This window comes from Anabrus simplex, chromosome 13 (assembly GCF_040414725.1).
Source record: "Anabrus simplex isolate iqAnaSimp1 chromosome 13, ASM4041472v1, whole genome shotgun sequence".
Lineage (NCBI taxonomy): Eukaryota > Metazoa > Arthropoda > Insecta > Orthoptera > Tettigoniidae > Anabrus > Anabrus simplex.
In genome coordinates this window covers 74,450,721-74,475,723 of record NC_090277.1, presented here as the reverse complement: position 1 = coordinate 74,475,723, position 25,003 = coordinate 74,450,721, and the positions used below count along the sequence as shown (strand labels likewise).

The 25,003-nt window shown below is 43.5% G+C and overlaps 1 protein-coding gene across 1 annotated transcript in view; it reads left to right on the top strand.

Moving 5' to 3' along the window:
• Positions 1-25,003, top strand: part of LOC136884946 (uncharacterized) — a 535,891-nt gene that overhangs the window by 416,609 nt on the left and 94,279 nt on the right. The window contains exon 5 of the mRNA XM_068230060.1: positions 16,245-16,394. Within this exon, the coding sequence (XP_068086161.1) occupies positions 16,245-16,394 (150 nt within the window). The remainder of the gene's footprint in view (positions 1-16,244; positions 16,395-25,003) is intronic.

Below are 25,003 nucleotides of genomic sequence, written 5' to 3'. Positions count from 1 at the left end.
ATGATCGGACAGGAAAGGCTACGAGCGGGAAGGAAGCAGCCGTGGCCTGGTGTGAAATAGGGAAACCACGGAAAACCATCTTCGGGGCTGCTGACAGTGGGGTTCGAACCCACTATCTCGTGGATGCAAGCTCACAGCTGCGCGCCCCTAACCGCACGGCCAACTCGGCCTGTATATTCCGCGAAGTATTGCCTCGTCAAATGTTAATGGACTTTTCGGTGACCCTGTTTTATATATACGCATTTTTCTGTATTCCAAGAACTAATAGAAATAAACTCTCTTCGAGAGATGTATTAAATGGAGTGGCGGACATAAGCCTCCTGAACTTTCCCTCAGTCTCTCTGAAAGGGGAAGAAAGGGGACGAGAAAGGAGAATAAAGTTCGAAATGAATTCAACATGATAAAAAAGAGAAAGATGTAATAATGTAAGCCATTCATATTCTGCAACTTTTAATTCGGTTTATATTCTGATACAACTTTTCTAAACCCCTTCCTTCTTAACATGCGATCTCGTCGGAAATATTTCTATGAAAAGATGAATAAGAAAAAAGTTGCAAAAGCTCTTTAGGACTTGGGAACAATGAATGTTCTTTGCTCTACTCGCGCGGCTTCTGATTAATTTTTAAATATTCAGCTGTTGTAAATACCGAAATTGCCTTGCGTGCAATGAAGAATATATATTTTAGGAGTAGTAATGCAAATTACCTATCAAGGAGGGGGATTGTCGTGCAGAAACAAGTTAGTGCGAACGAGTTTCAAATTTCCTGCTGCACGCAGTATGGCTGTGTAAAAAGAGTTGCAGAAATAGTAGGGGTTAAAACAGGTTGTACCCCAAATATCTATCCAAATCTCGTAGCAAAACTGCCGTGAGCGAGTGAGGAAATGTGTTTGCATACTAACCTATTTCGACACGAAATCCCTCGCCGTAGAACTACCACCAATTACGCAGCTCTCCCAACACCAACGTGTAGAGCGAGAGGTTCGTTTCTATTCGACTAAATATATAATAACTCTTCGTATACACATCACACTTCCAGCCACTACAGAAATACGTAGTAGTCGATACATTCCTCCATATACGGTTGGCGTCAGGAAAGGCATACGATCGTAAAACTGTCCGAAATCCACAGGAAGTGCGTACCCTATCTACTGTATATGGGAAGATTAAGATTAACGACTCGGAAACTGAATGCGACAGAGTCGTATACACCATAATCATTAGACAGTTCAAGTTTCCCGCGGACTGTTCGCGAGCCTCTTCCACTCTGTCTTATTGAAATACGTTCTGTTGTTAATGACGTCCTCCAGTGTCCTTCCCCGATCTGCAATGTCCAACCAGTGGGTTCTTGGTCTTCCCACCGTCCATTTTCCTGCCACATGTCTCTCCAAGTTAACATAAACTGTCGTTGTTGGCTGCACCCTCATTACATGCCCAAATGACCTCAATCTGGACAAGCTGCCCCGATCTGACAATAATGTTTCTTTCCATCACAATTTCCTTTCTAACCATGTCATTCCTTAACTTGTCCGGTTTGGTTTTTTGAATTGTTGATATAAGGAACTCCATATCGTATGTCTGTAACCTTGATGAGTCTTTCTTAGTGAGAGTGCAAGTTTCGAAACTGACTGAACATCACCAGCTTTGATTTTATTGGTTACTTTCGGATTCCAGAGGACTGTTCGTACTTGCTAGCAAAAGTGAGAGCTCTTCTGCACTCTAACCGCCACCTCCTATACCTCGTATATAAAGAAATGTGAATTATGACACCTACAGCTCAAGGCGACTACTGCGCACCCAGAACAGGTGTTGATACTGGAATTCCATGTATTTATAAAGAAGACGACTTAATTGATGTTGCTTGGCTTTGTTGACCAGATTCCCTTCCTCTCACACGAACAGTCCGGTTCTTTATTTCACAAGGCTAAGTGAACATTGTTCCAGCCCGAAGATCAGGATCATTGTCCTTGAACGAGCTCAAGAATCGAAGCCAGAGCCTCCGACTAAGAATCAGGCAGCCGGAATGACTAGGGTCAGGGAGTAGAGTGCTGGCTTTGTGTTCCAAAATTAGTGGGCTCGATCCTGGCTCAGCGTACTGCAATCTGATGGTGCTGGAATACGTCAGTCTGTTGGCGGTAGGTTTACTGGCACGTGAAAGAACTCCTGGGAGAGAAAATTCCGCCACATCAACGTTTCTGAAAACCTGAATAGAGGTAGTGGCACTTGAAAACACTAACTTTATTACTCGGTAACATACACCCTAAATCCGCAACACTGGGTTGAAGCAGAAATGGTTAAGAAAGTAACAGGTCACCATGTATTTCATGGAACATATCACCGAGCTCGATAGCTGCAGCCGCTTAAGTGCGGTCAGTATCCAGTATTCGGGAGATAGTGCGTTCGAACCCCACTGTCGACAGCCCTGAAGATGGTTTTCCGCTGTTGGCACACCAGGAAAATGCTGCGACTGTACGTCAACTAAGGCCACGGACGCTCCGAACATATTCCAGACGTATGTCCGTCCAATTCCTTGGCTGAATTATCAACTTAGCAGCCTTCAGTTTAGAGGGTCCAAGGTTGGGAATAAAACTTGGTAACCATCCTCAATACTCTAGGTTGGGGACTAGGTGATGATAATAATAATAATAATAATAATAATAATAATAATAATAATAATAATCGTATGGCCTCACCTACCGTGGGCAGACGTTTCAATTTAACGCCATCTGGCTGTCTGCTCGTCAATTTCGACGTTCCGTTATACTCTAGGCCCACTAGATGGGGACTAGGTATTTGTGATAGTTTTATTATACAACAGACTCTAACCAACACAACCTCTAGAATGAAATTCAGGGCGGATATTTCGTCGAACTAGAGAAAATCATTCGCGAAGGTCGCAAAGAGATGTGCAAGGAAGAGTTCGACACTGGACTTCGAATAGGGTACAAGAGAACTGTCCTTATAATAGATTGCATAGCATTTGCAGATCTTGCGATATTCTCTGATTCCCTGGATTCTGCTGTCAAACAAATCAAACAACATAAAACCCAAGCAACATAGACTGGCCTCCAAACATCCTTTGAATAAACTGAATTTATAACTTATATCAAGCCGGCTCGTACAGAGTTAATTCTAGAACAGGGGGAAATGAAACGAGTACTTAGGTGAGGGGATAGTACCTAACAACTCTGTGAAAGTAGCATTCATATCTAGGATTAAGATAGAAGTGGCATACCCACGAAGTAGAAATATCTTCAACAAAAGATCAAGTGTCGATCAACGCGAAGCATTCGTCCAGAAGCCCTGTATGCAGCAGGATGCCTTGCATTGAACAGGAAGCTCCTAGTACCAATCAGACATGAGACGGCTTAACAGTGAACTGTACCTGCATATGGAAAGGATAACGGTCACGATTCGGAAACGGAAGAATAATTTTTATGGCCACGGAACACGTTTGAGATCGCAGAGATTGACCAAGCGCATACTTTCCACTTTTGTAAACAAGAAAACCAAGTGACCCTGGCTCACGGAAGTTGAAAAAGTCCTTCAAGAAATAGGGATCACACATGAAGCCATCCAGAAACGTGTTCCTCTCCAGAAGAAAGTTCGAGCGTACCCGCGATTCCAAGAAAAGCTGAAGTTGAAAACAGGCAAAAAGTGGAAGGAAAAATGGGAAAGAAATAAAGCTCAATAATAATAATAATAATAATAATAATGATAATACTTTTACGTCCCACTCGGTAGCGGCAATTAGGGGGGGAGAGGGAAGTCGCTCCCCTCCCCGCCCCGCCTTTGTGGATAAAACGTTAAATATTTATTCCATTTCAGCCCGCTGAAACTAGGAATTGTAGGCATAAAAGCCATTTGTACAAGCCCTGTTCTCTTATCAGTTAATTCTTCCCCTTATTTTCTTTCAGTATTAACAAAATTATTAGCGGAAATACGCACAAAATGTCGTTCGTCGTGGCTAACCGATCTGTATAGCGCCAAAGTAAGTAGTAGATACTTTGCATGTGCTGTGAGCAATGGTAGCAGGGGGGCCAAGGTCATGGACACCAAAATAGGATTCACCCGCTTGCCACGCGCATTCGTCACTCTGGCAGTCTCTTTAGTGTCTGTTAGGTTCTTAGTGTGTAGTCAAATACTAAATGATTTTTAATTGTATGATCTCGTCGTACTTCTATTTAATAGTAACACATGTGTAATATTGTTCCTTTGGTGAAAGTTTTATTGTATCAAAATCTCAAACTATTAATACAGTACTTTTGGTAAACTGTCACCTTTACCGCTCTGTTGAAATTCCCTGTGCCTTCCTTTCTCCCCCCCCCCATTCCCCCCGGGCCAGTCCGCGAAATCGCACAATCTCGGATAAATTTGTTTTCTGTACAATCTTTTGCCCTCCCCACTTCTAATTCCCAATCGCCGCTACCGGTCACATTAACTAGTTATACGGTTTTCGTAGACGCCGAGGTGCCGAAATTTTCTCCCGTAGTACTTTTACGTGTCAGTAAATATACCGACACGAGGCCGGAGCATTTGACCACCTTCATATTCCAACGGAATGAGCTAGAATCGAACCTGACAAGTTGGAGTCAGAAGTCCAGTACCTCAACCGGCTGAGGTACTCAGCCCAGCACGGCGTCCACACACAACACATCGCACTACCAACAGCACAGAAATACTCGATACATCACTCAAGATACATAGAAAAAAAGCCAGAACAAATGTGCATCCCTTTATTGCGCCGGGTGACCAATTTTCAGGTGGTGGTGTTTATTATTTTAAGACGAAGTACAGCTAGGCTACTGTCCTCTGTTAAAACTGTCCAGAGGGAAAGATGGAGAAGAGGTCCGGGACACTTCGAAAAATTAAAAAATAATCACAAAGACAAGAACCACGAAGGGCGTAAAAACGAAAGACTCCGTAGGCCTCGATACATAATATTGTCAGGGTCGGAAGAGAACAAGAGTTGACCTACGGAGGTTCGATAGGGCAGATGAAAGTGAGGAGCCTGGCACGAGTAAGTAGGAGGAATGCCAGATACAGCGGGTAAACCGTGGTCTCGCACCTACGCCCCTCGACCCCCATATATGCGCCCCTTACGACCAGGTGACACCTCCTGGAACTTTTGTAAGTGTGTTCCCCACAAAATTGGCAGAGAAAGAGATATACGAATCTATCATCATCATCGTGTCAGCTCAGCTGCTTTGACGCCATTTAAGCAGCCTGTGTGTCATTTTGACGTTTCCTATTATTCCACAAGATGACAGAGAAACGAATCTTAGTTGTGCTATCTATGGCCGAGTTTTAATTAATTTTGTCACGCAAATACAAAATGTCGCCTGAGACCTTTTATACCGAGCTCGATAGCTGCAGTATCCGGTATTCGTGAGATGGTGGGTTCGAACCCCACTGTCGGCAACCCTGAAGATGGTTTTCCGTGGTTTCCCATTTTCACACCAGGCAAATGCTGGAGCTGTGCCTTAAGGCAACGGCTGCTTCCTTCCCACTCTTAGGCTGCGTGCACACCGAGCGCGTTTCGCATAGTGTGTCGCGTGTTGCTCAACGCTAAGCGTCACGCTAAGCATAACCAGTGCTTTGTTTGTAATCCAGGTGTTCACACCGTCCGCGCTTTGCTGCGCTGAACGCCTACCTTACAGCTAAGCGAAGCGCCAGACAACGCGCAGTGTTGGTTAATTGCTTAGCGTTACCTAGCTGGTTCTGAAGCCATGGAAAAAAATTCATGCAGTGTTTCAAAGAGAAGAAATATGGAACCCAACACACAAAAACTATAAAAATGTAACTGTTTTGCAAAATAAGTGGACTTAAGTATCTACAACAGTTTTATCGCATTCCTACAGTAAACACATACAGTAATATTACTTCTACCGTCACACTTCACTGGGCTTAACATTGTGACAGGATGAAATTGCGTATGGATTTTAGTGTCGGAATGTCCGAGGAGAAGTTCGGCTTGCCAGGTGGAGGTCTTTTGAATTGATGCCAGTAGGTGACCTGCGTCGTGATGAGGATGAAATGATTATGAATACACAAATACAACCCAGCCCCCGTGCCAATGGAATTTACTAATTATGATACAATTCCCGACTCTGCCGGGAATCGAACCCGGGACTCCTGTGACCAAATGCCAGTACGATAACCATTTAGCCATGTAGCCGGACACTTTGTGACAAAGTGCATAGAATCTCTAAAATTCTGTCATATCGGCTTATAATTTTGCCAATGGAGGGTGGTAACGTGAAGAATATCACTCTGCAGGCTAGTAGTGTGCTTGGAAGTAAATATTTCTGTTTATGAATTATATTTGTCACACATTTACTCCACCTTTGCTACGATGAAAAATTGTGTATGCTAATTGTAACAATATTGCAAAATACTATTTATAATTATTATATAAAGAGCGTAATTTAGCCGGAAATTTAATTTCCACGTGTTTGCTGCCCGGTGCTCCTAGACAATTTGGAAAATTGAATTTTTCTCAATACTTCTCTGCTACTTGTCGCCACATTTCAGTTGCAGGGTTTAGAAGGTCAAAAGTATTTTTTGTCACTCTTAAGTAATCAAAATTTATCGCGATAAAATCTTGCATCTCCGTACAAACGATGGAATTCTCCGAAAGTACTGTAATTCGTTCTTCATTAATTTCATGAACCCACTTTCGATTCTTCTTTCTAATTTTCAACTGTTTCTAGTGTACTTGGACAACGGCATTAGTTTATGAGCACCCTAAAACGCCTTGCGCTAAACTAAGCTGAGAACACGGCGTAGAGTTTTCGGTGTGAACAGCAAGCACGCCTCGCGCTATGCATAGCATATCACGCTACACGCGACACACTATGCGAAGCACGCTCGGTGTGCACGCAGCCTTAGCCCCTTCCTGTCCCATCGTCGCCATTAAGACCTATTTGTGTCGGTGCGACGTAAAGCGACTTGGGAAAAAATAACTTTTATAAGCAGGTGCAGAGTGCCGAACCCACTCTTTTTACGCCCTGATCTAAACCCGCGTTCTTGCGACTCAAACTCCGATACTGATCCAGAGATGGAGCTCAGTCGTGGCGAAGTTATCATCTGTGACGTTCTTTTGTCGTTCTGGCTTTGAGAATCTGCCTCTTGAAGTATATGTATTGATATTTCGTGATGTGTACGCTCTTGAGAAATTGGTTCCAAACAGATGAGTGGGCCAGTGATGCATGCTGCAATATGTTCGCCCTCGCACCATTGATCCCGCCCTGGCTCGTTCGATAGCGGCCATTTTTCATGCAAATTACACCTCCACGCACACTTTAACTGGTATCTCCCTCGCAGGAAATGTACATACATCTGAGAGAAAAAAGCTGCCTCTCTGTTCGATATTATGTATGAGATTTCTACTCCAGTGATGATCGTACTCCATTGCTTCTTGCGTTTTACTCTTGACGTTTGTTTTAAGGAATCACTCCGATCTGGGCAAGCTGTCCGCCTGCCTGAACATAGTACCCTCGTTCGGGAAAGCTTATTCTCCAACCCCACAGAGGTCTGTGTACACAAGATATGTACAATGGAACGTTCTATAGCATTCCTGTTGGACCTCCGCAAAGCTCCATCCTCCAATCCCCCATCATTTAATTTGAATTAATTTCAATTTACTGCCTGCCAATAAATTATGCCTATTGCAGCAGCACTCCTTACATATATAGTAAAGTTATTAATAATCATAACTTGATATTACCTAGCTTAATGCAATTAAATATAATATATGTATATATTAAGAGTTTACTAAAATCAGCTTTGACAAATACGTCCGTCCGTTCTATGGAACGATTTGCTTCAATTGTGTGTTATTCTCTCCGGAATTGTGTGTCCGTGAATCGTGAGACATTGATAGGTTTCTAAGTTCAGCCAACTTTGAGTAATCATACAACCAAATCGTTCAATGATCACTCAAATAATTGTAGGGGAAGGTTTACCCTAACCCGCAATACATTCTGTACTTAGCGGGTTGCTAAGCGACTAACACTTAGTAATGTCACTGTCCGCCTCTGTGGTGTAGTGGTGATTGGCTGCCACCCCCGGAGGTCCGGGTTCGATTCCCGGCTCTGCCACGAAATTTGAAAAGTGGTACGAGGGCAGGAACGGGGTGCACTCAGCCTCGGGAGGTCAACTGAGTAGAGGTGGGTTCGATTCCCACCTTAGCCATCCTGGAAGTGGTTTTCCACTTCTCCTCCAGGCAAATGCCGGGATGGTGCCTAACTTAAGGCCACGGCCGCTTCCTTCCCTCTTCCTTGCCTGTCCCATCCAATCTTTCTATCCCTCCACAAAGCCCCTGTTCAGCATAGCAGGTAAGGCTGCTTGGGCGAGGTACTGGTCATTCTCCCCAGTTGTATCCTCCGACCCAAAGTCTGAAGCTCCAGGACACTGCCCTTGAGGCAGTAGAAGTGGGATCCCTCGCTGAGTCCGAGGGAAAAACCGACCCTGGAGGGTAAACAGATTAAGAAGAAGAAGAAGTAATGTCACTGCATGCAGCCATGTTGGAATACTACCTGTCAAGCCAGAGAGTATACACTTCCTCTAATCACGGAAGAATACTAGATACTCTTTGATTCTCTAACCCTTCCCAGCTTCCAAATATATTCAACAGATGACAGAGCGTTCCTAATAACTTAGATGATGTACAGTATCCAGTAATCGGGAGATAGTGGGTTCGAGTCCCACTGTCGACAGCCTTGAAGATGGTTTTCCGTGGTTTCCCATTTTCACACCAGGCAAATGCTGGGGCTGTACCATAATTAAGGCCACGGCCGCTTCCTTCCAACTCCTAGGCCTTTCCTATCCCATCGTCGCCATAAGACCTACCTGTCTCAGTGCGACGTAAAGGAAATAGCAAAAAAAATATCTGGTACATCTTTCGAAGGATAACCTAGCTACGCTCCAAAGACTGAAGACCATGTATGTTAAAAAAATTGTCTGCCTGGCAGAAAACGCTCTTTCGTGACTAACCTATGAACTCGCAAGACAACCGTTCTATATAGCACTGCGATTAAAAATACCATGCTGAGGCGCGATCCTGTCAGCCAGGAGGTCCGTGCTCAGAACCTTCCAGTGGCAAAGTTTCTCTTCTTCGATTGGTTCTCTCGAGCCAAGCTTATGTCACGTGCAAAGCCATCTGATTCTCTAACTTCAGCAGCCGAAAAAAACGACAATCGAATTATTTTCATCCAATTGTTTATTTATCAGTATGACCAACTCTCTAACGCGGTTCACGTTGTTTCCGACCGCCCTTTATTCTATAATTTACTAAGGGTTGTCTCAAAAATAACGGTGATTTATTTTACAAATACTCTGCTGAAGTGTGTATAAAATTCAAGAACAATATTCCTCCGAGAGGTACTGTTATAGAGACACTAATGGTACGTTGTGTTAACTGGAGCTGGGATGTTAAGACAGTCATATGTCAGAATACAAACTTACCGAAGTGAGTTTGCACAACTGTCGTGCTAAGTGCTTTACATAAACATTAGGGGTGCGACCCAGCAGAACCCCTACGATTTATGTTACGCCCGCTACATTACGGAAGAACGGGGTAGACTATTTGAACACAAAAGTTAAGGTTTTAGAAACTAACCAAATAAAGACGAATTGTCTATTAAGCAGACAGTAACAAGCCACATTAACATAGGAATTTCATTTACTACCGCCCAAAAATAATACTATTACAAATCTACTCCTGGGCTATGGAACGAAAGTATGTACTTATGGTTTTATTTTATTTTTCAACCACCTTTATGAACCTGAATCTTCCATTCAGCAGAAAAATTGTCCGGTCCCTTGAGTTTCCGCTGAGGACAGGTTTTGACTGTATCTGGATTGGTCGGAAATAGAGCCCCAGCCTCCGGCCAAGAGGCTAACGGTCTACCCTACATCATGAGGCAGCCTTATTGTAGGAAATTGCCACCTTGCTGTCTTGGAGCAGTGCCCTCTCGTTATTGTTCCGCTGTGATAATAGACTCACGCTCTGGCGGTCAGACACTCAAACTTCTCCAATTTCTCACTCCAACTTTCAGACAGAGCGCACTTCTGGCCGGGTCTGTTACCGAACTTGCTCTCAATCTCCAGAGTAATCTGAGATGCGCATCTGCCTCCGTAAACAGACTTCATTGGCAATAATCGTGGACAGTCTGCAAAGCGGAAGGGATCTAGGTGTGGATGGACGTCACAAGATGGTCTTTTCAAAGCCTCACACCATTTTAATGGCACCTTCATTTTTATCAAAGAGGTAACTATATCACATTCATACTCTGAAAGGTTTGCCGCTGTAACTTTAAATAAGCGTTGCAGATCATTATTTTGGCCAATATTTTGGAATAGCATTCTCTTTCCCTTCGCCAACAACTCTTCCTTCGAAAATGCTGCAGAGGTGGTCATCGTTTCCTCTTTCAATTTCTTTAATGAAGCTGTTTCTTTCACGCAGTTCTTGAATAAGTTGGGTGTAACTTCTCTTCTGTGTCCAATTTGTTCGGCTCATGCTTCTTAACATCCACATCAGTGTTGCTTCTAAATTTCTTGTCTTTCATTTTTCCCCAGTACACTACTTTAACATCATTATGAGTGTGTTCACGAATACCTTCCTTGTTTCCATTTTTATGTGCTTACTGCCTAGTAGATATTTATTGCTATGAGAGGCTTTCTTAGCCCGCCTGGTGGCCATGATCGTTTAGGCGCTGAAGTCTAAAAACGGTCTAACACCGAGGTTAGCCGGTTCGAGTCCCGTTGGTCGAAAAAATTTTCACCATCAGAATGTTGGCCGGCAGGGTAGGGGAGGTGGTGGTATACAATTTCTAATCACTAGATTGCGTGCCAAAAGCCTGGATTAAATTCCAAACCTCTCCGCAGTGCTCATATGGAGTGAGGGCATATGACGCTGTTGATGGTGATTCGTCCGTCGGATGGGGACGTTAAGCCTTGAGCAGACCCCTTGGTGCTATTCGACAGGAGTAGGCTATGTGCCGGCACCGGGTTTCACCCTCTCCCTACTATCATATATCACGTCATTCATTTCATCTCTCATTAACTCCTCTGATGAGGTTGACGTCAGGAAGGGCATAAAAAACCGCCACGACAAATTCATCTCACCTCATACCCGACCCCGTAGGGAAACGGGACAAGGGTTGGACAAACAGAGGCTTTCTTAACCACGAATGTTATTTGTTCACTTCAGGGATTCTTCTGTTATCACCGGCGACAGTGTTTTCGAGATCAAATTGCCTCACCTACGCAATTTTTGAATTAACATGTATTTATTTCAGTCTCAGTTGTTCGCTTGATCTTACCATTATATATTTCCCATCAGAGCACTGCAGTATATTCGTAATTATTGACCAGTAAACGTCCCGAAGAATTTGTCTTATAGCTTGTTTGTCGAATAAAGAGTCTCCTTCCTACCTAAAGTTCAATGCAGTTTAGTGGTGGCGGTTGAGTATGAATGACCTTCAAGATACTTTTGCACCTGTAAGAGCTCTTAAATTCCTGTTCTGCCTGCCTTGGGTCTTGGGCTTTCCTTATCCCTTCTTACAAACCTATGCTGATCGTGATCTGCCAGTATTCCAGCCATGTAAACATTTACCAGTTTTGACGTAAATATATCTTGGAACTGGGGTCACCGGAAAATCTGTGTAACAAAATGTGTGACAGGATGTTACCTAGCAACAGTACCTTGAGAGCGGCACAGGCCGTGGATCTGTATGTCATGGTCATCCATCACAGCCTGCTAGGTAACATCGCGCGCAGTTTGGGTCACGTGGCTATCAACTTGCATTTTGCAGATAGTGGGTTCGAACGCCATTGGCGGCAGACATGAAAATGGATAACTGTCGTTTCCTACTTTCACGCCTGGTAACTTTTGGCTTCGTTCCTTAATCAAGGCCACAGTCGATTCCTTCGCACTCCTATCAATTTCTTGACCAATCATCGCCATAAGACATTTTTATGATCATTTCATTTTCCCAGAGAACCTTCTCGTGACGACGGCTTTCTGTTCCCTTTCTCTTACTCTTAACGTGAGAACCGTTTGAAAAGAAGAGTGGGAAGAGTCTCATTTCTCACCAAACACACTATGTGATACATTGTCCGACTCGTTGGCTGAATTGTCACCGTACTGGCCTTCCATTCAGAGGTTCCCGGGTTCGATTCTCGGCCGGTCGAGGATTTTAATCGCTTCTGGCTCGTTCTTCTGGGTGTTTTCGTCCGTCCCAACACTCTCCTCTTCATATTCACACAACATACTACACTAACAACCACCACAGAAACACGCAATCTCTTTCTATATGGTTGGCGTCAGGAAGGGCATCTGGCCGTATAACAGGGCTAAATCCACACGTGCGACGCAGTTCACACCCGCGACCCCACAGGTGTGGGAAAAGCGGTAGGAAAAGAAGACACTATGTGCAATGTTACTTCCCCACCCTCAAAGTAGAAACCAGCTGGAGAAATCTCATGAAGTCTTGTCCTTGTGTAGAGGATTTTGTTTCAAAGATGATATTTTCTTACTAATATGTCTTTCATTAATTCAAAGATCTGAAAGAAACGACAGTAAATGGAAGATTTCAAGAGAAATAAATTCCCTGATAAACGTACAAAAAGTGTATTGCAATAAAACCAACTCCATTCAACATCGAAATGTTTTGCCTCGAAGTTCGGAAGCGATTCAAATGTGGAAGTTGGTCAACCCTCGCAGAAATGAAAATACATGTGTTGGCTTTTGAAGTTTGGTCCTGCTGGCGAATGTTACAAATTAGCTGGAGATATTTAGTTACAAATGATGGTTCTTTTTGTAAAATTTGCTTTACGTCGAATCGACACAGATAAGTCTTACGGCAACGGCAACGATGGGATAGGAAAGGCCTATGAGTGGGAAGGAAGCGCCCGTGGCTTTAATTAAGGTAAAGTCCCAGAATTTGCCTGGTGTGAAAATGGGAAACCACGTAAAAATATTTTCAAGGCTGCCGACAGTGCAGTTCGAATCCACTATCACCCGGATGCAAGCTTACAGTTGGGTGGCTCTAACCGCACGGCCAACTCGCCCGGTGATGAGGTTTCGAAGTCCATTGTATGTTTCGTGGATATATAATGCGAGCGAACGGAAAAATGTGAATTGACTAGGGCCTTATATACAGTAGTAGTCTGCATTGCAAACTTACTTAAATTGGGCGAGTTGCTCGTGCGGTAAGGGGCGCGCAACTGTGAGCTCGCACCCGGGATATAGTGGGTTCGAACCACACTGTCGGCAGTTTCCGTGGTTTCCCATTTTCACACCAGGCAAATGCTGAGGCTGTACCTTAATTAAAGCCACGGTCGCTTCCTTCCCATTCCTAAGCCTTTCCTATCCCATCGTCACCGTAAGGACTATCTGTGTCGGTGCGACGTAAACCGAATAGAAAAATTACTAAAAGCGACAGTAAGAATCTTCTTGCCCGCACAACGATTCTTCAACGAGTTTGCATAAACATTAGATGAACAGCCTTAATAATAATAATAATAATAATAATAATAATAATAATAATAATAATAATCGTATGGCCTCAGCTACCGTGTGCAGACATTTTAATTTGACGCCAGCTGGCTGTCTGGTCGTCAATTTCGAACCTCTGAAATATATGCAACTCTCCTCGCACAATGGTAAAGCGGGCTGGATGATTGGCAATTTGCCACATACGATTGTATTCTAACCAGTTACAGTAAAAATATCATGGCTCTAGAAATAAGAGTCTCAATGTAAGTGAATAATGGGGCGGGATTATGATAAGCTCAGTAGCTTGAGTGTTGGCTTCCCACAGAGAAGGCTGAGGTTCGAAACCCAGTCAGTACTGGGTTGAAATTTTCTTCTCAATATCACGTGGTACCATGAAGAGCATCCAGTCTTAAACCCGCGCACATAACAAAACCAAAATCTGAGTGGCTCGAGCAACCCCAGAAATAACTGGGCTGAGCTGAAGTTTAGTGTGGACCCATGAAAGAGAGTTTTAATTTTACTTTGTGATGTCAGGCTTTGAGAAAGGAGCTTCTCCATATCTCGAGAAATAATATTCCGGGTCTAACCTTCGCAGATAATAATCCTACTGCTCACATTAACACCTGTCAAAATACAAAATAGCATTAATGGGATAGTAAATTAATGTAAAAAGTGTTATCTAAAGATAAATCCACAGAAAACAAGAGTTATGGTGTGTAAAAGGGGTGACAAACTCTCAAAAAGTGAACAGTAGGGGATGGGCAAGACAAAATTAGAGGTTTCTAAAACATAATTGAGTACCTAGGGACGATCATAAGCAGCAATGGCAGATGGACACAACAGAGAAAAAGAGCAAACATTAGGTAAGTGCTCTGGCTAGTATAAAAATATTGGACAGGAAGATGCCGAACATCGAATATGATGTTCAGGAAAATGCATTTAATTCAATAGTTAAAACCAAGTTATTGTATGGAGCAGAAATATAGGGTATCGTAACATCAGATAGAGTTGTAAGTAAATTTGCCGAAATAATAATGGGGCTGCCAAGCTGTACTGCAAACAGTAGAGTGAGAAAGATGTGTGAGAAGAGATGAGTATAGGGCGGAAATTATTAAACGAATAATGAAATATTGGTTGAGGCTAAAGACGAGGGGAGGGGGTGAAATTCTAAGGATAGCATACCAGCACCAAACGAAACATCAAAATAAGGGTTACTTGGTCGATGTGGTGAAGAAACTACTAGATGACATAAGAATGGAGTACTATTGGGAAAGAAATATATCTAGGGATTATGTGGAAGCGTGTAAAACGGTAGTCCCGAGAGTGAAAGACATTGAAAGACAAATATTAAGGACAGAATGTAATAACAAAAGAACACTTGTAAAGTTAAAATATGAGAGTAAGGACTGAAATGTTAAAAAAATGGGAGGAGGGATAATTTCGTGGCTGATGGGAGTACATAAGAATAAAGCTTTAAAATAAAAAATTAGGAAAATCGATGCATTTTATACAATGAAGATATGGAAGTGGCTCACCTGCTAAAAGACTGTAAGTAAACAAGAAAAATCAGAGAGAAATATATAGATGCGAAAGAGCTAAGTAAACTAGAAAATGAACCTAAACTTCACACTATTGCTAAGTTACTAAACAGAGAATGGAAGACAGCAAGGAGATTAGATAAAACTGTGTAATATTATAGGAGGTATGCGGGGAAAAAATTAAGAGGATTCATATATCTTGTAGTAAGAACATGTTCATGGAGGTATCCTTGACTCCGTGACATTAAGGTCTAGATAGTACCTAAAGTGCTAAGTTTGTACCAGGTGTATGCATAAGTTTCTGGCTGTTTTATGGCAAATAAAACACGTCATTTTCAAGGGAAAACCATTTTTTGTTTATTCAAAATATTGGCCATCGACTTCTACACACTTCGCCCATCTTTCAGGTAAGTTATGAATACCATGCCAGAAAAACTGCTTGTCCTTTGCGGCAAATCATTCGTCGAGCCATTTTCCTACTCCCTCGAAACTGCTGAAGTGCTGCTCTGTGAGCGCGTGCCTCATTGATGCGAAGGAGTGAACGTCAGGGATATGTACGGCGGGTGCGGAAGGATGTCCCATCCAAGCGATTTCAAGGTATCTTTCACTGGTTTGCTGTGTGAGACGGCACATTGTCGTGTAACAAAACCACGTTGCCATGTCTTCTGGCCCATTCCGATCGTCTTTCGATCAATGCATTGTTTAAATTAATCATTTATTGGCGATAGCGTTGAGTTTGAGTTGGATCATCAACCAGTAACGCCTGCAATTGTATTTTTGTGGTCTACCAGAGCGCACTGTCTTTCACATTGAAATCACCATCTTTAAATTGTCGAAACCATGTCTCACATGTTGTAATCGATGGAGGGTGTTCTCCATATGTTTCTACCAGCAAACGATGATTTTCCACGACATTTTTTCTTTCGATTAAATAAGAAAAGCAATGCGTGCCGCAAATGTTATTTTTCAGGCACAAACGTCGACAAGAGGGTGTTTGGCGGACTCAACTTGTATGTGTTGGTAGGTTAATTTTAGACGAACAAACCGACGTATGTGTCAAATTCATACGCTGCGTACCGTTCGCTGGCGCCATCTCTTAGTGAAACCGGAAAAGACTTATGCATACACCTGGTATTCTATTCAATCATTGATTCATTCACTTTGTGATGTGATGTTCATGATATTTTTTGTGATTTGTTTGCAGACGAGTTCCGCAGCAAGGTCGCCTGTGAGGACGACACGGTGCAGCTCAAGTGTAACCCGAACGCCAGGATCGCTGTGTACTCAGCCAGCTTCGGGCGCACCGAGTACGAGAGTATCCAGTGTCCACAGCCTCAGGGAGTCCCCGAGGAGAGTGAGTACAGCTTACGTTATCCTCCACCCGCATAGCGATCCTGTTATACTGTTTGCATACATATCAGGATGTGATATCAATCACAACTGATTTGCAGTTAGGGCAGTCGCCCACGTGGCAGATTCCTTGTCTGTTGTTTTCCTAGCTTTTTCTTAAATGATTGCGAAGAAATTGGAAATTTATTGAACATCTCCCGTGGTAATTCATTCCAATTCCTAACTCCCCTTCCTATAAACTAAGATTTGCCCCAATCTGTCTTCTTGAATTCCAACTTTATCTTCATATTGCGATCTTCCTACTTTTAAAGACACCACTCAAACTTATTCGTCTACTGATGTCATTCCACGCCATCTCTCCACTGACACCTCGGAACATACTACTTAGTCGAGTAACTTGTCTCTTTTCACCCAAGTCTTCCCAGGTCTTTTAGGTTGGTTCTGTTGAGTTGTGTGCTTACCAGCCGCTAGATTGTGTACGTATGTGGAAGGTTACATCGTTATCAGATCAGTACAGCTTGCGCTGTTGCGACGTAAAAATGGCCGTGCCACTCTATGTTTGCACCAAGGAAAACAAGCGTTCCGTAATCCGTTTTCTGTGGTCGAAGGATGTACCAGGAACGGAAATGCACAGAACAGTCGCTCGTCTGTTATTCAGAATCATATCACGCACTTATTCCCGGATTTTTCCTCATCCTTCCCTTTTGAACTGCTCAATCTACTGGTAAACACTTCGCTGTGGCAAAACATTGTCCCCATTTTGTTCAGAAAGTCATGTATGAATTTCCGCTCCTGGCTCACCCTCAGACCACAATTAAAAATAAATTAAAAAAACGGATTACGGAACGCTGTTTTAACTTGGCGCAAACAGAGATTGGCGAGGACATATTTACGTCCCAGCAGCGCAAGCTCGCTGAAACCTACCACAGACGCAGACAACGGGCCACCTAGAGGCTGGTGAGCACACAACGCCAAAGAGCCAACCTACAGACAATTAGAGCAAAATTCCATATACTTATTGACTTACCCTCGTAGCAAACAAAGGATAAACCTTCCTTCTCTTAGGTCGTTCCTTGAGCTGTCAAAACTATTTCCCCCTCTCATTTTACGACAGGTTCTTCCCTCCTTAAAAGAGAATAACAATAGCGCTACACTCCAATTTATTAAACCTAGTCACTCAACTGTTGCCGGAACTATTTCTCACTACATGTTACGCTAGCCTCTCTGTTTTGCCCCCAAATTAAAGAAGATTCTCCGCCAGTAGCAGCAGTAGTGCTCCACTCCAGTTTACCAAAACGGACACATGTTTTGTCGTGCTATCGATACGATAAATCGCGTCCGCCACCAGAAATGAACCATGTTGCGCTTGTCCCCAGTCAGCCAATATGTCCCCTGAATATTCAACACAGCTGCAGAGCTCCACGCGCTAATAAACTTGTACCAACCGATTGCTCTGTTTTTGTTGACACATATAATGCGTCTGCCGCTACTTTTTGTACATGCCCCTCATATCACTTGCTAATAACTCCCAGTCTGACCATTACAGTCCCTGAATTATTAATTAATATGTTTAATCGTATTGGATAATAAAATGTCTGTTTTGTAAAAGTCATTTAACGCAGTCGTGAATAAAACATTACAGGTATTATCTTCTTGGCAGGAGGTCGTCACAGTTTTGTTTTAAACCTATATTTATTTAATAATAAACTAGAGGACCCGTGCTGGTCCATAACATTCCTTATAAGTATGTCAGATAACTCGTCTTGATATGTCTGTCGTGGTCATAGTGTTTTGCCTGCCCTTTACAATGGTTTTATGAACATTTAATAAGAAGCGCGCTATGCTATGCCGCAGTTCGTAGTCAGAATTCATCCATTCTGACGTCAATGCCGTCTGTTTGGTAAAAGTCTATCCATATATTCACTTTTTTTATCCTGCAGTTCTTGATGTGAAGCTTGGTATTGTGTCCTACTAGAACAGGCACCGTCAATAGAGAGCGAAATGCCTTCGGAGCCAGTTTGCTCCCCGCTCTCGAGGAACGAGAGCAGGTTAGCGAGCAAGTAGGGGAAGAAGTGGGGGAAGTGCATGACGTAGTACTATATGTGCTGAAGGCCAGTGGCGCAAGTACAGTACGGCCACGTTATGCAACCCGCCTGGCTGCTGCTCTCTTGTCACGTGACAAACAGCCGTCCCGAGCGGAACAAGTAACACCGGCTCCCTAGAGCAACTACGTGATGACGTCTCTACTAGAAGATAACGCTATTTTTAATCGCAGTTCTATAGTTGGTGGTGGTGATTATTGTTTTAAGAAGGAGTACAACCATCCTCTAAAGAACACTAATCAGAGAGAAGGAAGGGATACGACACTTCGAAAAATGAAGATATCGGCCATAGAAAGACTTAGGCCTCGAGTGCTCTAATACCGTCGTGGTCGGAAAAGAATTAGAGTTGACCAAGGTAGGTCGGATAGAATAGATGAAAGTCAGGAGTCCGGCACAAGTAAGTAGAAGCAATGTCCAGGACACAGCTAAGGGCCTCGTGATCGCTAAACCACGCTCCCAAGTTGAGAGCCCCTGGAGCCTCTTTTAGTCGCCTCTTACGACAGGCAGGGGATACCGTGGATGTTATTTTACCGCCCCCTCAACCACAGGGGGATACTCTATATAGAACAGTTGAACAGTTATCTTGTCAGCTCATAGTCCACTATCGAAGGAACTTTTTTTTTTTTTTTGCCAGGCAGAAAACTTTTCTACGATTCATGGCCTTCACTCTTTCTTCGATAGGTGTTTCCAGGTAATGTCTAAGGCGTACATCATGATGGTGTCTGTTTGTACGTATACTTTTTTTTCTTTTCGCAGCATGTGAGTTATTAGGAACGCTCTGCCATCTGTTGAATATATTTGGAAGCTGCAAAAGCTTAAACAATCAAAGAGCATCTAGCAGGGAATAGTACTTTTTCGTGATCAGAGGAAGTATGTATACTCTCTGCCTTGACAGGTAATAATCAAACATGGCTGCATACAATGACATTACTAAGGATGAAAATAGTATAAGTCAGAGTATTAATTAAAGTGTTAGTCGCTTAGCAACCTGCTAAGTACATAATGCATTGTGGGTTAGGGTAAGCCTTCGCCTGCAATTCTTGGAGTGATCATTTAATAATACATATTACTCAGCAAACCTATTAATACCTCGCGATTCACCGGCAGGTAATTCCGGAGAGAATGAAACAAAAATTAAGCAAATCGGTCCAGTAGAACGGGCGGACGGGTGGATATGCCAAAGCTATTTTTAGTAAACTCTTCTAATATATAGATTATATTTCGTTATTTACTCATTTATTTAATAATACATATTTTTCCCCACAGAAGGTAGCAACATACAGGGTGTAATTGGAAATCATATGACAGTAAATATGTCTTTCAAGAAATGAAACTCAAATTTACAACGATTAATTTATTTGCATCTAACGAATCGTTAGATATCGATATCTTCACAGATACAGTGATACCAACAGACTACTAGTGCACTGATTGATCACACTGACTGTAAAGTGCTAGTGTCTTATAGCTGAAATGGTTCGTAAGGGAAATGCCAAAAAGGGGCAGAATTTAAAGTGCGATCAGTTCCTCTTCACTTCCAGCAATGAGGGAAGTGCCGTCTGCAAAGCGTAGATTGCTCATTTTTCCGCCGCCAATCGAGATTCCGCCATTCCAACCATTCAGAGCTGTTTTGAAAGCACACACTACATAATGATTTTTCTTTTTTTTTCGTTTGTTATGACCTGCTTTACGTCGCGCCGATACAGAAAGGTCTTATGGCGACGATGGGATAGGAAATGCCTAGGAGTGGAAAGGAATCTGCTATGGCCTTAATTAAGGTAGAGACCTAGCATTTGCCTGGTGTGAAAATGGGAAACCACGGAAAACCACCTTCAGTGCTGCCGACAGTGGGGATCGAACCCACTATCTTCCAGATCTCACCGCACGGCCAACTCGCCCCGTGAAACTAAATCCTGGCCTATGAAACTAACACGAATTAAATTGTCAGTTCTCTAGACTAGGATAAGCTGAAGTGGTGGTGACTCTTGTTTTGAGAGGAAATAGAACCAGGCAATCATCCTCTATATAACGGCAATCAGAAAGAAAAATGAAATGTATCGGTCAAATAAAGACAGGGGCCGCGAAGGGCGTGAAAATTAAAGAATCCCTAGCCCTCGCATCCTTATACCGTCGGGGTCGTAAAAGAATAAGAGTTAATCAAGCGCGGTCGGATAGGATACATCAAAGTGAGCAGCATAGTACAAGTGGAAGCAAAGCCAGCTTCATATGAGCTCTGCGGTAAATGAAATATACAACTGTATTTTTATCTGATTTCTTTCCAGTTTATTGAACACACTTATCCTTAAGAGACCGACAAACAAGTCTTCATTTTACACTTCTTCCACTGAGCCTCAAAAAAGAATGTTACACAAAAGAGAAGGGCCCCTTTCAGCAGCCAAGGCTCGTGGTTGTCTAAGATACAAAGACTGTAAAAACAAGGCGGAACAGAGCTGTTCAGTCTCCTCAGAGAGACGCAGTGGTATTAGCGACAACGTCTGCCAAATCCTCTTACAATGGAATAATTAGTTCACTTTTCTCCCCGCCGGGAGCGCTTGTTTATTCTTACCTTCCGAGACTCTCTCTGTGGACTTGCTGCAGATGTTGACGAACTCGTGCGGTACTGTCGTTACTTTACCAGTGGTGACCGCTGGTAAACAGGCTAAAACTGATTATGATTTTAAGAGAAATATAAATAAAAATACATGAGAGAAAAGGTTGTGTATTATCTCCATTGTGTATGTTCCGTCTTCAGCCCTAAGGCTGGCTGGATCCTCAACAGCTCCTCCATCAGCACTAGGAAAATGAGGATTGAGGTAGTTTCCCGTTGCTTTCCTCACCGAGCCAGAAGTTGCTATTACATATGAGTCTGCAAGCCCACTGAAATGCATTCACCAACCGACCCTATGAAAACATTTTCAAACCATTCAAAGCAGCGACTGGCTGCACAAGGGATGGAATTACTAGCATCGCTCATACCTCAATCTCTTTCATATTGTCAAAGCCAAGGATAAGACAGAGACAGATCAATGAAAGTAACAAAATTGCTCTAGCCTACACCAGAAGACACAGTGCACTGTAAACACTCGCTCGCGCCAGCAAAGGCATTTATCTGCATTACTGATTATTTTTTTCTGTATCTGCCTTTTCTTGCTTCCTTAACTATAAAAAGGTCTTTGATTGTGTTATACGGGGAAAAGTTGTGGCAGGATGCTATAGAAACTTAGGGTTCTACTGCATTTAATGTTGAAATTGAATGACCTCCATAACAAAAACGTACAGCAACCATAAAGGTGGATCATGATCTCAGACACTATCAGTGTGAGAAATTGAGTAAAGCAAGGTTGTATATTATCACCTCAACTCTACGACATATATGCAGAGTGTCTCATCAAGATAGCTCTCGATGGCTGGAATGGCGGAATGTCGATTGGTGACAGAAAAATTAGCAACTTGCGCTTTGCAGATGACACTTCCCTCATCGCTGGAAGTTAAGAGAAACTGACCGCACTTTAAATTCTGCCTCTTCGTGGCATTTATCTTACGAGCCTTTTCAGTTATACGACACTAGCGCTTTACAGTCAGTGTGGTCAATCAGTGCACTAGAGTCTGTTGGTATCATTGTATCTGTGTAAATATCGATATCTAACTCTTCAATTCTTCCTTGAAAAAGCTTTAGGTTGGCACTACAAATTTTCAAAATCAACGACTACCCAAAGTAGATTATTTCACAGTTTTTCGCACGTAAACGATCTTAATTTATACTGCAGTAAGTAATGTTTTATAAAATGCTCACGTAACACTTGATTTACAGATTCCTTCTTTCGTCGAACTTTCACGTTCACCCACACAACCACCGGCTTGTAGCTTACTACCAACTTACACTGAGTGGCCAATAGTCACGAGAAGACACTTGAAAATGACGTTCATAACGAGCTGCTCCTCCGCGAGGCATCGACTCTACAAGGTGTTGCAATCGTTCTGGAGGGATCTGGACCCACCCATCTTGCACTGCTACCCACAGTTTGTCTTGTGTAGTTGGTGCGAGGTTCTTGGAGCGTACACCAGCATCGACACCAGGATTAAGATCGGGAGATCTGGAGGGCCAATCCAACTTCAATGGAGTGTTCCTCCAACCGCCTGCGTGCCACCACAGAGCGGTGCTATGGCGCATTGTCCTGTTGAAACATGGCATCTCCAACAGCGTACTCTGCGAAAAGGACGCAGATGGTCTGGAAGAATGTCCATATAACATGCACCAGTCAGCGCTCCCTTCAGTCGGGCAATGGGGCCTAATTGCGAACATGAGAACGCCGCCCAGACCAGAACTGAGCCACCTCCCGCCTGGACACAACTTTATTGACACGCAGGATCCATAGTTTCATGGGGCATACGCCACACTCTCACGCGCCCATCAGCTCGATACAACTGGAACCGGGCTTCATCGAACCATACCACACGCCGCCACTGTTACAGGGTCCATTGCCGATGTTGAGCTCTGTGTCGAGGTGTCAGCAAAGGGACACGATTTGGATGTCGGCTGGTGAAGCCTATGCAGTGCAGTTGCCTCCTTGCATTCCTGATAGCAGACTCCGAACGTTGAACTGGGCGGTGATCTGACTCTCAGTAGCCCATCGAGCACCCAGTATGGTTGTGCGGAGGCGACGTGATGTCCGTTCTTTAAACACCTCCGGTGCTCCCGTGCGGCGGTTTACGCGGGTGGTAACGTTCTCTCTGCGATATTGAAGATCCACCCTCGATACTCTTGATCTGGGAAACCCCAATTCGCGTGTAATCTCCGCAATGTTATGGCCCATGCGCTGTGCGCTCATGATCATCCCACGTTCAGAGTCTGTTATCTCGCGACGTGTTGCCGTCTTAACAACACTGGTGCCCGTGACAGACTGCCGCTCAGGGATTATACACGGCACATTTTCACATGGGACAGCCCTTGCCGTGACTTCTGGTCACTCAGTGTATAATCTCCTTGGCGGTCCGGCTCCATGCCTAAATGGTTAGCGTGCTGGCCTTTGGTCACAGGGTCCCGGGTTTGATTCTCGGCAGGGTCGGGAATTTTAACCATCATTAGTTAATTTCTCTGGTACGGGGGCTGGGTGTGTGTGTCGTCTTCTTCATCATTTCATCCTCATCACGACGCGCAGGTCGCCTACGGGAGTCAAATAGAAATACCTGCACCTGGCGAACCGAACATGTCCCCGGACACTCCCGGCACTAAAAGCCATACGCCATTTCATTTTTTCATCTCCCTGGCTGAATTATCAGTATGCTGGGCTTCGGTCAAGAGTTGTCTTTTCCCGGTCGGGTCGGTAATTGAAACTGCTTATGGTTAACTCGTATGGTTCGGGCACTGGGTTTTTCTCGTAATACACATAACATAGCACACTACAAACCACCACAGAAACAAGCACGTGTCAATACATTCCTCCACATAGGGTTCGCATCAGGAAGGGCATCATACCGTAAAAATGGGCCGAATCCGCCCAACCCCACTAAAAGAGAAAAAGATCAGGAATTATTGTTTAGTCACGCCAGATTAAGGGCGTCATGGCAACATGGCCACCTTATATACTAACAAACACTCTTGGCCACCTGCTATCGAAAGTAAGAGAGAGAGAGATTGATTTTTCTTCTAGAAGACGAGTCCTTGAAGGTGCTCAAATACGCCATCCTCGTGCCGTAGATGTACTGGCATGTAAAAAAAAATCCAGCACCGTGACGTCTTTCAAAACCGTAAAAGCAGTTTAGGAGCGTCAGAGCAATATTTATTATCTTGTTTTCTTTTTCACAACGTTGTGCCCAACTAACGAGCGCGATTGAACTTATTTAGCAGATGAATTTGCTTTCGTCTCTTCCCAGACTTTCTTCAACCTATCGCTGTATTTTTTTCTTCCGTTCTTCTGTCCATGCAATCGTAATTCTCATCTTGGGTTTTTCAGCAAAATGTTTGTTCACCAACGTTGTAAAGTTAGTCCTGTCCCATTTAATTTCATCTGTTATGCTGATATCTTGAATATTTTTGTCAATTTTGACTATCCAATTATTCTGGACTTTTAGTGAGGTGCCGTAATTAAATACAATGTAGACCCACGGTGCATCACACATTATGGTAACGCCCACAGGCAACACAATTCCATGGTGTTCCTTACATAATAATACTAATCTACCGGGCGTGTTGGCCGCGCGGTTAGGAGCGCGCAGCTGTGAGCTCACATCCGGGAGATACTGGATTCGAATCCCACTGTCGGCAGCCCTGAAGATGGTTTTCCGTGGTTTCCCTTTTTTTTGCTAGGGGCTTTACATCGCACCGACACAGATAGGTCTTATGGCGACGATGGGATAGGAAAGGCCTAGGAGTTGGAAGGAAGCGGCCGTGGCCTTAATTAAGGTACAGCCCCAGCATTTGCCTGGTGTGAAAATGGGGAACCACGGAAAACCATCTTCAGGGCTGCCGATAGTGGGATTCGAACCTACTATCTCCCGGATGCAAGCTCAC